General features: G+C 50.9%; 1 protein-coding gene and 1 pseudogene across 1 annotated transcript; both read right to left on the reverse strand.

Moving 5' to 3' along the window:
* Positions 1-1,876: 1,876 nt before the first annotated feature.
* On the reverse strand, positions 1,877-6,319 carry PRSS21 (serine protease 21). The gene is made up of 7 exons (XM_054589132.1): positions 6,247-6,319; positions 6,119-6,148; positions 6,003-6,029; positions 5,603-5,768; positions 4,677-4,960; positions 2,347-2,505; positions 1,877-2,142 (listed from the first exon to the last, which is right to left on the reverse strand). Exons 1-7 carry the CDS (start codon positions 6,317-6,319, stop codon positions 1,877-1,879), a joined length of 1,005 nt encoding a protein of 334 aa, XP_054445107.1.
* Positions 6,320-11,551: 5,232 nt separating this feature from the next.
* LOC129083278 (serine protease 27-like) lies at positions 11,552-14,939 on the reverse strand (annotated as a pseudogene).
* Positions 14,940-17,838: the final 2,899 nt, after the last annotated feature.

A 17,838-nucleotide genomic window follows, 5' to 3' on the forward strand; every position in this document is an offset into this window, starting at 1 on the left:
GAGCAGGGCTCTCATTGCCTCCTGGACAGGCAGTGCGCCTGAGGGCTGGGCCTGGGCAAACAGGGCTGGTTACATGACTGGGTCCTGCTGCCCACCTCCCAGGACCTTCCTCCTCCCTCCTGCTCCCTAAGCCCAGGGGTTTATTCTGGCCCCATGGGGAGCTTCCCACTCTCCCCAGGACGTTGAGGATCTCTAACGTGAGGGCCCCCGCCCCCCCGCAGCCAGGTAGGGGAGTGTGGTCACCTGGGATATCTGAGCCAGTGAAGATTCCCGTTCTCAAGTGCCGGGGAGTTGTGTGTTGTCAGGTGGATGCCACTAGGGGGTTCGCTCTCTCCACCCTTCTCCTGTCCTCAAGTTCCCTCTGAATCCCAATCCCTCTCCCACTTCCACTTCATGTTAGGTCCCTGTTGCCTGACAGATCTGATGGGACCTTGGTTCTCCCAGACAGGCTGGTTCAGCCTGGCCATTTCATGGCTAGAAGATGGAGGACATACTGTTTCATTTTGGACCTTGAGTTTATTGCATAGTCCTGACTCCTTTATTCCGAGCATTTTTGATTGTCTTTTTTTTCTTGCAATTTAATGTTAACACTATTTCTCAGATCTATTCCATTTCACAGCCTGAAGCCTGATGACTTACAGTTCTAATTGCTTTCTGGTCTGATTGCACACTGTCACCTTTAATCTCTTTTTGGGTCCCTCTGGTTAGGTTTCACTGTTCTGTATTCTGAATCTTCAATTTTCTGAGTTTTCACACTGGATTTGCAGGAATGCAGGCTTACGTAATGTATTTCTTTTCTATTGCTGCTGTAGCAAATTGCCACATACTTAGTGGCCTAAGACAAAACAAGGGTATTGCCTTACAGTTTGTAAGCTAGAATTCGGCCATGTATCTCACCGAGCTAAAATCAAGGTGCCAGCAGGGCTGCATTCCTTTCTGGAGGCTCTAGAGAGCCCATTACCTCACCTTTTTCAGCTTCTAGAGGCCGCCCTCAGTCTTTGACTTGTGGCCCTTCCTCTGTCTTCAAAGCCAGCAACGGTGAATTGTGTCCTTTTCATAACATCACTTGGACTTCCTCTTTTGACTCTTGCTTCTAGTTTTAAGGGCACTTGTGACTACACGGGGCTCACCTGAATAATCCAGGAATATCTCCCCCATCTTAAGTCCTTAATTTAATCACATTGGCAGAATCCCGTGGGGCTCAGGAGAGCAGAGCCCAGGCCCAATATCCTTGTCTTCCGGGGTCACAGCACGGGCACATTCCCCATGGTTTCGGAGCGGGTCCCAGTAAGACTGTGTCTCAGGTACCCACACAGTAACCTCCTCGTTCAGGCAAACGTCATTGGGTTCTTCTCTCTCTGCCTTGGTTTCCCCACTCCTGACTGGGGCTTCTTGGTATCACCTCCAAATAAACTACCTGCACCCCAGTCCTGCCCCCAGGTCAGCCTCTGGGGGCCTGCAGTAAGACCAGAAGCACCTGGCATCTGTGTGACGGGGCCACCAGCACGAGCACTTGGGTGTCAGGGGAACTTCCTCCACAGCACCCCGAGTCCAGTCTTCCTAGTCCCCGGGGATCCTGGTGCTACTAATATCCTTCATAAATTATCTTTCTGATTGAACTAACCTGAGAGGGTTCTGCTGTTTGCAACCCAAACCTGTAATAGTACAGATGGGTGGAGAGAGATCTAGGAGTTTAGGACTGGTCTTGGGGTAGTTGGGACACGGGTGACCATGAGGGTGTCCAGGAAGCCACCTGAGTCCACAGAATGTTCAACAAGGCATCTGCTGGAACATGCACACGTGTTTATTAGAAACAGGGCAGAAAGGGACTGGGCCTGCTGCAGCAGATGGCCCTGACTCTCACGAGCTGTCGGGCTCAGGACGGCTGCAGGAATGGGGGCGTCCAGAGAAGGGGGAGGCACAGGAGCAGCAGCCAGGGGTATGGCCTGTGAATGCTGCTGTGGGCAATCAGCATCCGGATCCAGCTGAAGTGCGTACTGACGTTCGTGTAGACTCCGGGCCGGTTGGGCCTTCCACAGCCCACTCCCCAGCTCACGATTCCAATCTGAATCCACAGCCCTTTCATTTCGCAGGCCAACGGTCCGCCTGAGTCACCCTGGGGAGCAGAATGGGTGAGCAGAGCTGGGGTGGAGCAGAGAGGCTAGGAGAGCAGGAAAGGCTTCGGAGCTGGGCAGACTGGGTGCAAATCCTACTCCTCCCCCAGGAAGTGACCAAGTTTCTGCATCTGCAAAGTGATGCAGAATGATACAGGTGGCTCTCAGGTCTGGGGCTGAGTTGGAGAGAGGCTAGGACCCAGGAGGCCCTGGTTGGGGTGGGGAGGGACACTCACGAAGCAGGAGTCCTTGCCACCTTGAATATCGCCAGCACAAACCATGTCTCCCCAGATGTTATAGCGGAAAGGAGACTGTGAGTAGAGGTAGTTACACATAGTGGTGTTTATGACACCGACCTGCACTTCCTGGAGGGTGTAGGGAGATGGCAGCTCTGCATAAGAGTTGAGGGAACAGAGAAAAATAGCATCTTGAGCCTCTCCTCTGCCATCTGGTTGGAAGGAATGGTGTAGGTAAGGGAGTGGAGGAGGGGTGTGGGGGAGCAGGGTCCCTGGGGCACTGAGAGTGCCTTGGTGAGTCCTCTGCTCTAGCCCAGCACCCAGCACCTCATGAGTGATAAGCAATATTACAGAAGGACCCAATGTCTGGACAGGCTGTTCCAGCTCCTCCCTGAGACTTGAGTTCCTTATATGCAGCATGCAGATGACAACCCCTGCCAGAGCCAGTAGAGACAGACCTTAGCATGTACAAGGGAGGGGGTTAATGCAGCTAAGATGGTTTAGGATTATTACATTTCAGAGCCTGAGCCAAGAGCTTTCCTATGCATTCTTGGTGCTCCCACAGCACCCCCAGGATGCAGCCCAATTGTGACCCACTTTCAAGTAAGGAAAGATGCACCCAGGAAATGCCAGAATGTGATGTGAACCCAGGTTTATCCAAGTCCTAAGTCCAGGCCAGGATCACCTCTTCATCCTGCACAGGATGGTGACCACAGTAACGCCAAAAACTGACATGTCGGCCGAGTCTCCTGTCTGCCAGGATCTCTGCTAAGCCCTACGTATGAAAGCTTTTAAAGCTCAGAACCACCCTCTGAGGTGGGAACTGTTATTGCTCCATTTGATAGGTGAGGAAGCTGAGATACAGTGACGTGAAGTGCTTGTGCAAGGTTCTCCTGCTGGCACAGGGCAGAGCTAAGGTTTACACTAGACAGGGGGCTCCAGAAATCATCTGCCACCTGTAAGAATGAGGGCAGAGCCTGGGGCTGAATGTGGCCGCCTGTCAGCCTTGGGCCAGGGAGGGAGGGGGCAGAGTCTGCCCGGCCAGGCCTCCTGGCTTACACCCATGCAGGCTCTTGTACCCAGGGAGGTAGGCGGCAGGGGCATTTTATTTAGCACCTTCCAGGGGAAAGGAAAGGACCCCAACTCTAGAGGAAGGCCTGTCTAGTGTTGGCTTCTCTACCCCCCTGCCAAGACCAGATGTGTGACCACCTTGGGAACACATTACCCTCTGGGCCAATGAGCCCTGGCTTCTCCACCGACTCCTTCTGGGGCTTTGGGCAATTTGCACATCCCTGTCAGCTTCCTAATCTGTAAAGTAGGTGTAAAAATGTTCCCAGCCTCATTTGCAGGTAAGCTCCTCAAGGGAGATAGGTGGTACCCTGCTAGCTCCTGAGTCCCTAGAACCTAGAACAGTGCCAGGCACAATGTGCAGACAGGAGCTTCCTCTGTTATTGTTACTATTAAAGGTGAGGCAGGAATGGGCCAGGCAAGGTAGCAGTGGAAGAGGCAGTCCAGATGGAAGGCCTGTGCCTCCCCCAAAACTGGGGCACCTCGGAGAAGGCTGTGTCCAGTGGTTTCAGGGGACTCATGGTGAGAGATCAGCAGGGAGCACCTCTTGCTGATTCAAGGACCTCCTGCAGAGCCACGGTTGAAGAATGGCTCTAGATTTTGAGGACAGAGAAATATGTTCATCACTCCAGGAGAGCAGGCCATTGGGGATAGATAAGAAGGTATGGAGGAGCCAGAGTGGGAGGTTGGATGGCTGGGGGAGGGGCGAGCACCAGGCTGAGGTCTTCCTGACAGGCTCCTCCCACACCGCCCACACCTCTGCAGTCTGGGAGCACAGCCTGGGCCAAGCTGGCCTCCCTCTCCCCACTGGTTTCTGGCTCACAGTCCCTGGGGTAGGGGGAACTGAGTATTAGTACAGAAAGTCCTGCCCTGCCCTGGCTGGTGTGGCTTAGTTGGTTGGAGCATCATCCCATCTGAAAGGTTTCAGGTTCAATTCTGGGTTAGGGCACATGCCTAGGTTGCGGGTTCGGTCTCTGATTGAGGCATGTATGAGAGGCAACCGATCAATGTTTGTCACATCGATGTTTCTCTCCCACTCTAGCATGTCCTCAGGTAAGGATTAGAAAAAGAAATCTCCAGAAAGTTCTGCCCTTTCAGGGAGAGCAGGAATGGGAAGAGAATACTAAGCGGGCCCTGGAGGTACCCAGCTGTGCACAGACTAGGGCTGGTCTGGTGCGGCTGATGCAGCTGGAACAGGGCGTGGAGGATCATGCTCGTGCCCCGCTGCCCCAGACCCATCGCCTGTCTCCAGCCTCACCTTCATCTTCTTGGACGTCCCCCCAGCCGGTCACCCAGCAATCAGTCCGGTTCTGGAAGTCGATGGAAGAGGCCAGGACACAGATGGGCTGGATGTACTTATTGTAGGTGACAGGGGAAGACAGCCTCAGCATGGCTATGTCATAGGCTGAAGCCCCCAGATACCTGGGGCTCAAAATGATCTCTTCCACCTGGTAACGGTTTTGGTAGGCCTGCAGGTTCCAGATAGATGGCACGGCAGACAGCTCACCAAACTGGACCGTCCACTCATAGGGGTTATTGTTGCTGGCAGAGAGGAGAGAGCAGTCAAGAGGCCTTATCGGAAGGTGAGGCACCTCAGAACATCTGGGGCCTGCTCCCAAGAGTGGTGAGAGCCCAGAGAGGCTGCAACCAAAGCCCCAGAACCTGGGCATTTGGGGGGTGTAGGTAGGGCAAAAGGGTACTTCCCTTTGTGGTCTGATCTGGTCAATCACTCAACAAGCCTGTCACCTCTCAGGGCCATCTTAAAAAAGAGAATAAACAGAGACACAGGTGCCAAAGTGGGCCACTCAGTAGGGTGGAGCCAAAACAGCTAGAGGGGCTACTGCTGCCACAGGCCAACACTCACCCACCTCAGCTCACCCACCTCACCTGTGGTACACCTCATTGGGAGGTGGGATGAGGAAGGTGAAGGCTAGTTGTACCATTTACTGAGAAGAGAACAGGAAAGAGAAAAGAACAAGACACAAATGTGCACAGAAGTGTTCTAGGAGACTTCTGGGAAAAAACTGAACAGGGTTCCTGCAGGGGAACATGGGGAACTCGTATGGCTGGTACCAGCTGCAGCGGGGCCTGGGACTCAGGAGGACACGAGGGCCACACTGGTGTACAAAATGCGCGGGGCAGACCCAAGGTCGCTGTTCAGAGAGCCGCCACCCCCAGACTCACTTTTCAAAGCAGTGCGCTGCAGAGAGCACCCAGCGCCGGTTGAGCAGGCTCGCTCCACAGGAGTGGGAACCCCATAGGCGCAGGCTGCCCTGCCACGGCCAACGCCCAAGCTCTGCGTCCTGTCCGCCTACCACACGCGTCCCAAGGGCTCGTTGGCCACATGGCCCTGGGGTGGACAGACCAACATGGGGTTGAGCTGTCCAACAGGAGACAGAACCATCTGCCCACCCCCGCCCACTTGAGAGAGTTAAGGAAAATGGATTCCCCAGGAAACTGCACGCATCTTGGGGTCAGGTAGCTGAGGAAGAAAGAACGCTGGGCACCCTCCCCACGTGGTCTACAGGCGTCAGCCCCCGCCACGCCCCCCACCCCCACCCCCCGGGGCCCAGCAGTTAGTTACATGTGAGCAATGACGAGTTTTCGAAACCTGGGGCAAGAGAAATGAAAATATGAGTTATCTTTTGCACGCTGTCCCAGGTGTACCGAGCAAAGAAGCTCGCGTCTTGGGCACCTTACCTGGAAACATCAGGTCCAGATCCTGCCATCCTGGGGGGAGACGAGAAGGTGAGCTCCGCACGGTCTCCCTGTGCCCCATCCTACCCCCATCATCCCTACGTCAGCCAGCAGCTCCGGCCTGAGCTCACCCTGCATCTCAAGTTCGACTGGCACCAACAGATGCACCAGCAGCAGCGCCGCGACCGCGACCGGAGCGCCCATGGCCTCCTCTCCCGCCGCTTGGCGCCCCCTCTGCTTCTGCCTGCCCCAGGGCCGGGCTGGGGCGCCCCCTGGGGAAGACGGGAACCCTGGCCGCCATCTTCTCCTGGCTTGACCTCTCTGGGTCCAAGGGCTTTTGGGAACATCAGACCTCACAGCAACTCCAGCTTTGAGTTTCTCCTGGGGCTGAGTCCTCAGCTACACCCTTTGCTATGACTCGCGAACCAGTGCACCCAATCTTTCTCTTTTTGCAACCCTGGGATCCTGACTGCCCCCTTTTCTACCCACTTCTTTTAGGAGGGATGAAGGACCTGGACCACAATCGGACTCTCGTGGAAGCACACTAACAAGTCCCCACTGAATGCCCATTGCAGGCTAGGACTATTAGGCTGATCCCGAAAGGGAAGATCCCTCACAAGACTTCCTTTAGGAAATGATGGCTTTGCACCTTGTTCCTTCCTGAGACGGCAGCCTAGGCTGCCCCCTGGTGGCAGACCTCAGCCCCTCTCATCATCATCCTCTGGATTAAACCTTGAAAGTTGAAACATCTTTCACTTTCTAGGGGTTCTGGGGTAGGGGGGAAGGAAATCACCAAAATGGGAGAGAGAGATACCACTAGGTTGCCCATCCTAGTGTCTCTGTGACCAGGGACTCTCTGAATGGAATCCCAGGAAAGCTGTGCTTGCTTGGTGGCTCTGTGTGTGTCCTGAACACCACCAGGGATGTTGTGGAATTCACAATGATGAGTTACCCAGCATTGGCTTCTGGGAGTCTCTCCAAGTAGGGACTCTCACCAATAGCTGCGTCAGCAGCTGTGCTCCAACCAGAGCACCCATGGACTCCAAGGTAGGGGCTGTAAAGGGTGGAGGGCCCTTGGCGTGCTGTCTGGAGGAAGAGGTGAGAGCTGTTGAAAGGTATGACCACTCCACTCAGTCGTGGATGGAAAAACTAGGCTTAGATTGAGGGGTTGGGGGTGTTCTGGGACAGAGGCTGAAGCTCCCACCCAGTGGGTCTCAACCTGCCCTTTCCTCCTCCTTTGTCTGCCCTGCGAAGTGGCTCACAGGGTCCCCCATTCACAAATCCAGCTTGCCTTTGCCCGGGCTCCCTCCTTCAACTGTCAACTGACATATCTCCAGCCAGTTCCCAGGTTTCCCTGGAGAGATGGGTTAGAGAAAGAGGGAGACAGATGGAGAGCAAGCTCAGTCTGATCTGAGCCTTTGTTGTTCATGACCAGTTTGATGTGGATTCACCCCCAGCCCTACCCATGAGTCCAGGACCCCAAGGTCTTCCCATGACACTGAGATTGAACCTCCCCTAGGCCTACTCATGACCCTGGGATTGACTCCTGGTTCTGAGCCCAGAACCTCCCCAGATGTGTTGCTCTGACACCCACTGAGTCTAGGGGCAGAGCTTCTGGGGAGAGTGCACTCAAGCAAGCCCTGCAGCTAGCAGCCCTCATTTTTCCTGTCTGAAAAATGGAGATAATAGCTTTGACCGATGTGCCTCAGTTGGTTGAGTGTCATCCCACAAAGCAAAAAGGCACTGGTTCAATTCCTGGTCAGGGCACGTGCCTGGGTTGTGGGTTTAGTCCCCAGTCCGGAAGTGTATGAGAGGCAACTGATTGATGTTTCTCACATCGATGTTTCTCTCTTTCTTTCTCCCTCCCCTCTCTCTAAAAATAAATAAATAAAATCTTTCTTTTTTAATTTTAAGTATATAGTACTGATTATGCTATTACAGTTGTCCCATTTTTTTCTCCCCTTTCTCCCCCTCTGCCCTCTATCCCCCTCCCACGAGCATTCCCATCCCCTTAGTTCACATCCATGGGTCATATATGTAAGTTCTTTTACTTCTCCATTTCCTATACTATTCTTAACTCCCCCTGCTTATTTTGTACCTACCATTTATGCTTCTTTTCCTTGTACCTTTTCCCCCATTCTCCCCCTCCCCCTCCCTGCTGATAACCCTCCATGTGATCTCCATTTCTGTGATTCTGTTCCTGTTCTAGTTGTTGGCTTAGTTTTTTTGTTTGTTTGTTTTTTAGGTTCAGTTGTTGGTAGTTGTGAGTTTGTTGTTATTTTACTGTTCATAGTTTTGGTCTTCTTCTTATTACAGTTTTCCTTAGAAAAGTCCCTTTAACATGTCATATAATAAGGGCTTGGTGATGATGAGCTACTTTAACTTGACCTTATCTGGGAAGCACTTTGTCTGCCCTTCCATTCTAAATGACCGCTTTGCTGGATAGAGTAATCTTGGATGTAGGTCCTTGCCTTTCATTAGTTTGAATACTTCTTTCCAGCCCCTTCTTGCCAGTAAGCTTTCTTTTGAGAAATCAGCTGATAGTCTTATGGGTACTCCTTTGTAGGTAACTGTCTCCTTTTTTTCTTGCTGCTTTTAAGGTTCTCTTCTTATCTTTAATCTTGGGTGATTTAATTATGATGTGTCTTGGTGTGTTTCTCCTTGGATCCAACTTCTTTGGGATTCTCTGAGCTTCCTGACCTTGCATGTCTATTTCCCTCACGAGAAGTTTTCCTTAATTATTTTCTCAAATAAGTGTTCAATTTCTTGCTCTTCCTCTTCTCCTTCTGGCACCCCTATGATTCAGATGTTGGAATGTCTAAAGTTGTCCCAGAAGTTCCTAAGCCTCTCCTCATTTTTTTTTTTTTTTTGAATTCTTGTTTCTTCATTCTGATCCAGTTGAATGTTTATTTCTTCCTTTTGTTCCAAATCGTTGATTTGAGTCCCGGTTTCCTTCCCTTCACTCTTGGTTCCCTGTATATTTCTCTTCATTTCCCTTTGCATAGCCTTCACTTCTTCCTCTATTTTTTGTACTCAGTCATTTCTGTGAGCATCCTGATTACCAGTGTTTTGAACTCTGCATGTGATAGGTTGGCTGTTTCCTCGTTGCTTATTTCTTTTTCTGGAGTTTTGATCTGTTCTTTCATTTGGGCCATATTTCTTTGTGTTGGCGCACCTGTTATGTTGGAAGGGAGCAGAGCCTTTGGTATTAGCCAGGCTGGGGCAATCCACTTGGCTGCGTTGTGGTGCTGTATGTAGAGGCCAGGTCAGAGAGGGAACAATGCCACTTGCTCAGTTCTCACCCAGCTTTCTGTCACTTCTCTTGCTACCCACAAGCAAATTGGGCCCTTCTGGTGCTGATTCCTGGGCGGGTGGGTTTGTATACATTCTAGGACCCTATGGATCTCTCCAGCAGACTCTCCTGTGAGTCTGGAAGTTTCCACCACTGCCATAATCCCCACAGGTTTTTACAGCCAGAGGTTTTGAGGCTTTTTTTTCCCCAGTGCGGGAAACCTGGGTTGTGTGCTATGTCTTGCTCCTCAGTTGTTCCTCCCAGTTCATCTGCATTTGAATGTGGGACTGACTGGTCCCTCAGCCTCCCCCTCTCCTGCCCAGTCCTTTGCTTTGCCATGCATCCTCTGTGCCCCAGCTGCCTGTCTCCGTCCTTCCTACCTGTCAGGATGAATGTTTCTTCTTTAACTCCTTGGTTGTCAGACTTCCATACAGTTTGATTTTCTTGCAGTTCTGGTTGTTTCATGTTTTTAAATTCATTTTTGTCCTTCTTTTGGTTGTGCAAGGAAGCAAAGCATATCTACCTATGCCTCCATCTTAGCCGTAAGTCCCAAATCTTTCGTTTTTAAATGGAGATAATAGTAATGTGCACCTCTCAGAGCTGCTGAGAGGTACTTCCACACACACATCCTTCCAGTCCCCAAGGCATGGGGAGGACACCTGCAGGAGGTATGGCCCTCTGCCAGATCATCTTTGTTGCCTTTCAGATAAACATGTCTGCAAAGGGACTAGCCAAGCACTGGGGGCTGGAAACCTCAATTCCAAGAGCCCCAGAAACCCACAAAGGGATCCCTGAGCCTGGGTACATACTGGAACTCAGCCTTGGATGGTGAGCTGGAAGCAGGGAAAAGTAGGCTCTGTCCCTGGGGGTGGGGTGTTCCACAGGCTGGCAAGGGGGTGAGAGGGTGGCTTAGTGCCTATGCAGGATACATGAGAGATCTGAAGTGGGAGAGATGTGGGGGCATTAGAGGGGGGCTTTTAAAGGGGAAGAGGCCAGATAAATTCCCTGGAGGACAAAGGATTCAGTGGATGGCAGAAGGTAGCTTTCTGGCAAGAGCTTAGGGAGGGGCCCCCATGAGAAGCTGCGTACTGCATTCCTGGCAGGGAATAGAGAGAGGGCATGGGTTTGAAATGTGGGGGTTGAGTTCTCAGGACTGAGCCGCATGGCTAGACAAGGGAGATGGGGCTGTCTCCATTGGCCCCAGAAACAATAGGCAGTGAAAAAGATCACAGCAAGGCTTGAAGAGAACCTTCTGCCATCTGGGGCTGAGCTTTGGATTGTGCTGGGAACCCATGTGGCGTACACACCAATATTGGTGTAAACACCCAGCAGCCTCTTTGGGAGGCCACAGTCAGACTCCCATCACACTACTCCTGCCTGGATCCAGATGCCATCAGTGTCACAGACCAGGGGGCCTCCAGAGTCACCCTGGAGAGAAAGAAGGAGTCTAGAAGTGTAGGTCTGGAGGGCAGGACTGCTCAGGGCCAGCTGCCCTCCTTACACAGGGGAATGCCGAGGTTCCCAGGACCCTCCCCAGTTCTACCAACCTCCTGTCAGAAGTGCTTACCAGGTCTAGTGGACAGAACATCAGTGGCTTGAATGTTTCTGGAAGGCAGCAAAAATGGCTGGTTTGGGAATTAGAGATGAAATCTCTGGCAGGTGGGACAAGCAATGTGATGGGAACACCCTATTTTCTGCATAGGGCTTAGGGGGAGTACTTCTGTGTTACTAACAGCACTGTTTGCTTCATTCTGATGAAAAAAAAAGTCTTGAGAGAAAGCAATACTAAAAGGCAATGGGAGATAAAGTATGTTTTGCTTATAAGAAAAGACAAGGAACGACAAGACCAACCCAGTTCAGAAGTGACAACTCCTTAGGAAAATTGTTTCAAAGCCTCCAGGTGTTATTTTTAGGAAAGAAAAATGAAGTTTCTGGCCCCAAAAGAAAACCTTTAGGGAGAGAGATATGTCACAATTTGCTTAAGCACACTTGCAGGTATTCCACGTTCTGATAACTTTATATGATATTTGAACAAGAGACAGGGTTCAGAAACATTTTTTTTTTCTTTTTCAATTGACCCTCTCATTTGGAAAAAAAATGTTGCCCTGGTCTTGGGACCCTCACTTTCGGTGCTTGCTTACCCTTCAAGCGTCCTTCTGGCCACTCTCGAAGCCAGCATACAACGTGTCCTCCAGGATGATGGGCTCCTGGCTGGGGCTGATGGAATTCTCATGGTAATAGGTGTTGCAGGTCTTGGTGTCAATGAGGGGTAGCTGTAGCTCCTCCTGGGTGAAGGGTAGAGGTAGCGCTGGGGTGGGGAGCAGAGAGCAGAATTTGGAGGGGACACGATGGCCGGCTGGTGCTCGGCTGGCTGCCCACACTTTGAAGGACCAATGACAAGAAGTCACATCTGTGTATTGCACCTCTGCTCCCCAAGAACAACATGTGTTTGTGCTCAAGAAACCCCAATGAATAGGCCAGGGTGGCTAGGTGAGCCAGGGAGACATGTTCTCTTCCTCCCCAAAGCAGGGCCACCACCCAGAGGTGTGCTGGGCCCATCAGCCTTGCCCTCAGTGCCCAGGCAAGGGAATGAGATGGACACACAGTAGGAGGCCAGGCAAGAGCTGAGACCTGACTCTGGCTTGTGGACTGTGGTTAAGTTACTTCCACCAAACAATGCTAATCTTCTTGGCCTTCCAAGGGTAGGGTCAAGAATGGGTTAAATTGTGCCACTCAACACTTCACAGCTGCCTGGGACCTCAGAATATTACCTTATTTGGAAATAGAAGCTTTGCATATGTAATTAATTAGGATGAGGTCATTAGGGTGAGAGCACCCTTAGACAGAAAAGGAGGAGACAGAGGGAGAGACACATGGAGATCGCTCTGTGAAGACAGAGGCAGAGAGCAGAGGATGCAGCCACCAACCAAAGAGCCACCAGAAGCTGGAAGAAGCAGGAAGGAGCCTCTCTTAGAGCCTCTGAAGGGAGGCCCTTCCAACACCTTGATTTAAGATTTCTGGCCTCAAAAACGGGGAGAGAATGAATGCCTGTTTTTGTTTTTTAATATTTTATTTACTTATTTTTAGAGAAAGGGAAAGGGAGGGAGAAAGAGAGGGAAAGAAACATCAGTTGGCTTCTTCTTTCCTGCCCCCATCCAGTGGCCTGGGCCACAACCCAGGCATGTGCCCTGACTGGAATCAAACCAGTGACCTTTTAGTTTGGGTTTCTGGGACGACACCCAGCCCACTGAGCCACACCAATCAGGGTGAATTCCTGTTGTTTTAAACCATTCGATCTGTGGTCATTTGTTATGGGCAGCCCCAGGACACTAATCTGAGGTGATATTACAAACATGATGGTGATGATGACGATGATGATGATGATGATGATGACCACCCACAACGATGATAGTTGCTGATAAACATTAAAAACTCACTCTTGCTCAGGCCTGCTGGAATTGCCTAAAATACATCATTCCATGTAACCTCACGGTGACCCCATGAAGGTCAAATCTCCACTTGCTGGAGGAGGAAACCACAATCTGGCAAGGCTGATGGGGGTCGCTCAGCCAGGATGAGCCCAGGCAGTCAGGCTCTGACCCGGCCCCATGTGGACAGGGGTGATGGGTCAATTCTCTAAACACATAGATGGCACAGGCACTAGTCCATCAAAATAGTTTGGGCCTGGTTGGGCCAACATCCCAGAGTCCTCTGCTGGGTCTGGCATTAATCCTTTGGTTATTGGGTGCTAGAAGGATGAGCTGGGGAAGCCAAGGTGGGGTCTGGGGTGGTGGGCTGCTTCTGCGTTGGCTGGGGCCATGCCCCTGAGTACGGCTTCCATGTCCGGCTTGAGTGAGGGTGGTGGCAGGTGCAGCGGGCCCTAGGCAGTGTATCAGGACCACCTCCACTGAGTCATACCCCCCACCGCAACACCGGTTCTGGGTGTCCTTACTAGATGTGTGTTGATGTTCCCCCAGCCTGTGACCCAGGGGGGCTCCAGGTTTGGAGAGGCATACTGGGAGGGCGAGGTCACTGAAGGCGACAGGGGAGGTCAGCTGCACCAGGACAATGTCGCCCACTGCTGTGCACCTCCGTGTAGCTCAGGTGGGTAATGAGCTGGGCCATGATTAGAAGCTCCCAAGGCTTATCAGCCTTGGGGTAGGAGGAGATGGTGCTCAGCAGCACGAAGTAGGCAGACAGCAGCTGGTTCCTGGGACCAGAAATCAAGGGTATTTTGAGACTATGTGCAGGTTTCATGGGCAAGAGCTAAGGACAATATTGATTTAAGGTCATAACATTACAAAAGCATATTTTTGCGAGCTGAGCACATGCCGGCAGCAGCAATGTTTAAACCACAAGCAATCCTGCAAGGTGCCCAATTTTCCCTCTGTTTGGTGGGAGGTGAAATAACCTGTCTAAAGGCTGTCCAGATGGCAAGCAGTGGACTTGAGACCTTGGATTTTCAAAGGACATCGTGACGTGGGAGCTTTTGGTTTCTGGGAAATGAATCCTTTCTTGGGAGGGCCAGTGCGGAGTCTGCTTCCTCCCCTACTGTCTTTCCAGTGTCCAGCCTGGGGACTGGGGGAATCCTTTGTAGATAAGTGAGACCTTAGGTGGCCTGTCTCCCGCCCAGGCTTCCATTCAAATGGGGAAGGGAGCATGTCAGGGAGGAGTTAAGGGCAGGTCCCAGCTGGCCCGGGCTCAGATTCTCACTGGTCGAAGCAGTGGGCTGCAGCCAGCACCCAGGGCTTGGTGATCAAGGAGCTCGCACACAGATGCTCTCCATACTCCCCCAGGCCAACATGCCATGGCCACTGGCCCCGCTGGGCATCCTGCCCCAATATGATTTGGCCTGATGCAGGTGGGCACCGACACACTGCAGGGTAAGGCAGTGAGCTGGTATACGGGGTCCCCTCTGCAATCTCCTCACCCCATGACCCTCCCCCGCTAATCCCTAACCCTTGTGGCTGACATCTTGTGCCCTCTGATGCAGGACCCTCTCTTTATGGGAAGCCTTATGACCCTGGGGGAAGGTGCACAGCAGCTAAGTTAGGGAAGGTGGGACCTGAGGGTCTGGGTTGCTCAGTGGGAGCTGGGGGCCCAGATTGCTCAGCCCAGCTTAGTAGGGAGAAGAAAGGTCAGACCAGCTGGGCTGGGAATCTTGGGGAGGTTCTGAATGCAGCACAGTGCATGCGATATAAAATGCACCTGGCTGTGGGGTCTTGGTGGAAGCCATGAAGGCTCTGGGACTAGGGGAGTAGATACCAGCCCCCAATATCTAGGTTCCTAGAGGACCTGCCCAAGTACAGAGCTGTGAGGGGTGGGTTTGGGATTACAGACCTCTCTTTATCTGTCCCTAATATCCAGGCTCTCTCATCTGCAGTGCTTGTTACCTACCCCAGTATTTGTCCTACCTGAGTTCAGGTTTATTGCTCTGGCATTTGTTGGGGAGAGGTTGAATGGGAGAGCTTTGGGGCTTCCTTGAAGGATTTGCAGGGGGAAGAACAGGATGGCCATGAGGGCCAGCTGCATGGTACCTTCCAGCCACCACTTCCAGGGTGGCGCTTGGGATCAGAGTCCTCAGACACACTCAGGAGGGGGAAGATGATTGCAGCTGCAGCCCAAGTTTCTGGGCTCGCCCTGGGGTGGGGCTGACACCTCTACTGCATGTCCTCAGGCCTTCAGGCCTTACCCTGCTCCTGGGCACAGGGACCCTGGCCTCTTCCACATCTTTGGCAAGACCCTTGGGCTTTCCCTCCCTTGCTCTGGCCCTGGCATCACAACACCAACGTCTCCTACCTCCTATGGGGCACTTACTGTGTGCTGGCGCTCTGCCAACCAAGCCACGTGCCCCTTGCCTGATTTCCCAGGAGCCATTGTGATCCCCATCCAACAGCAGGAGAACAAAGACTCTGATGGTTGAATGACTTACTCAAAGCCCTAAAGGTGGCAAAGCCAGATAAATCTAGTTGGTGCCATGTGTAGTGTCCAGTACCCCTGGGAGGGGGCAAGGAGTTGGGGAGTAGAACTGCAGACCTTGGGGCACATCCCATTTGCCCCCTCAACCATTTGTTTTCAACCTGGGGCTCTTGAGGGCTAAGGCGGGGCCAGGATATCTGGATTCTGAGAGGGAACTTTTTATTCAAGGAGGTGGAGCAGCTGGAGGAGGCAAGGGATTCTCAACCTGAGAAGATGACGCCCCAATGATACCCTACTCTGACCACAAATGGCAAGCACACTTTGATGTCCCTTGTCCCTGCCTGAATTTAATTTTCTGTAATTCCTAAGTTGTGACCCAGGCCCTCTTGGTTAGGGGTCTTACAGAGGTTGCATGGGCCAGAGAGGACGGCTGACCAGCCTTGGGCACTGGGTGGGGAGGAGAGACGTGGGAGACTTCTTTTGATTCCTAACTTTTTTTCCACTTGTCTAAAAGTAATGATCTTTCTAATGCCCCGCCCCCCCCCAACCTAGCCTCCAGGCAGCTCCCCGTCCAAGGGGTTCATTACCCCTGGGGGAGGCACAGTGGGTCTCAGCAGCTCAATGCTTGATCTAGGCCAAAATCATGCTCAGCACCTACTAGAGTGTTATTGCTTTTTCCCCACTACCTAATCTCTTGATTTCTGAAAAAATGTTGATTTATTTGTTTCTTGAGTATTTTGAACAGTTTTTCACTTTATGTATTTCAAAGCTCTGTTGATGCGGACATAAAGGCTCATGCCTCCTACATCTTCTCAGTGGCTTGTAACTTTTATCAACATAAAATACCCCTCTATTTCACTGGGTCAGCCTTGGGTTCTCTTTTACCTGAGATTATCTGATATATGATAATATGCAGCCACTTTCATATTGTTTGCAATTTATTCATTAATATATTTTTTTAAATCAAGACAAAATGAAAACACTTATGATGTCAGAGGGGCGAGTCCCTAGTTGGGACTCAAGCCCGAGCTCAGCGGGTTCTCAGCTTTGGGCAGGAAAGAATTCAAGACAGAGCCAGACAAGGGGTGAAAGTAGAGAAGCAGGTTTTATTGACCAGAGAGGACAAACAAGAAGAGCCACTCCACAGACAGAGTGACAGATTCTTCTCAGACAGAGTGAGAGAAGTAAGAGAGACCCCAACCATCTCTAGAGGCTGGACTTAAATGTGTTCATAGTTCCTATGGAAAATTGCTGGTATGGGAAAATAGAGAGTGCAAAAAATTGGATTAACTTTAAGGTATATTTTGTGGTCTGTTTTCCCTTTATGATGTGGATAAATAAGGTACAAATGAGTAGCTATTAGTCAATCTTTGCAGGAATTTTCTTTGTACAGTGGCGCTTAGTGATCAGCTTGCATCTGCGGTCAGCTGAGTTCTGTGTCAGGCAGCACATAGCAGGTGCCTAACTTCACTTTGTTTGACTTTAGTTGATTTATTAATGGCTTTTATATTACTTAGGAATTACAAAAAATTAAACTTCTTAACCTATTTGCTCTTATTGGAATATACTTGCTAGAATACTTGTAAAGTAGTAAACTAATTCCATTAACAGTATTATTGATTTTTGTGAGTGCAAAAGTTTTTATGTTTCACTGATATGGGAAAAAAGGCATATCCTGCCTGCTTGAGACTGTGTTTGAGAACTCTTAAATTACCAGAATTATGTAAGAGACAGCACATTTGAAATAAATCTGATTTATAGACATCACGACAGTCCTTAGCATCATCACTAATGAGTTTCTTAGAACTCACATCCATTCAATAATCTTTTTTTGGACTCACAGGTATCAGGTCACCTGCAAAGTGTGATACTGAGGAGGTAAAATATTCAAGGCCTAGGTGCTATGGTCGGAATGTTTGTTTCTCCCTGCTCCCCGAAATTCATTTGTTGAAATCTTAACTCCCAAAGTAATGGTGTTCAGGGGTGGGGCCTTAGGGAGGTGATTTGGTCATGAGACCAGAACCCTCAGTGTACGGGGCCACTTTGAGTGATATCGGGGACTCTAGTTCTGCTCAAACTGGGGCCTGGGAAAGGCTCTATAAGTCTTGGCTGTAACACTGGTAATGCGGTCGATAGGCAGGACCCAATAATAGCTCCAAGGGGCCCCGGGGGAAATCAGGCCTGGAAGTGAATTATACTCCTTGAAGCACGCTTTGTTTCTCCCTCAAGCTCTATTAATCTGATACCAGATAACCAGCTCAAGGCTGGGAAGGAAATTTACAAAATTCCTGGACCCTGACCCAAATCCCATCTGTCTCCATAATGTTTATTCATCTCGGGCCTGAGCAATTCGGTGAGTTCCTGCCATTGTCTTCTTTAAACATCAACTACAATCTGTAAACTTAAGATACTGATGTAATTAAATTACCTGTACATTTCTGCTACCTATCCCCTGCTTGTAACCCTGTCAATAAAAGCCATTGAGCACAGGGGTTTGGGGTATTCTCCTTGA

Source organism: Pteronotus mesoamericanus, unplaced genomic scaffold, assembly GCF_021234165.1.
Source record: "Pteronotus mesoamericanus isolate MK-2021 breed Mesoamerican mustached bat unplaced genomic scaffold, CSHL_Meso_final scaffold_167, whole genome shotgun sequence".
Lineage (NCBI taxonomy): Eukaryota > Metazoa > Chordata > Mammalia > Chiroptera > Mormoopidae > Pteronotus > Pteronotus mesoamericanus.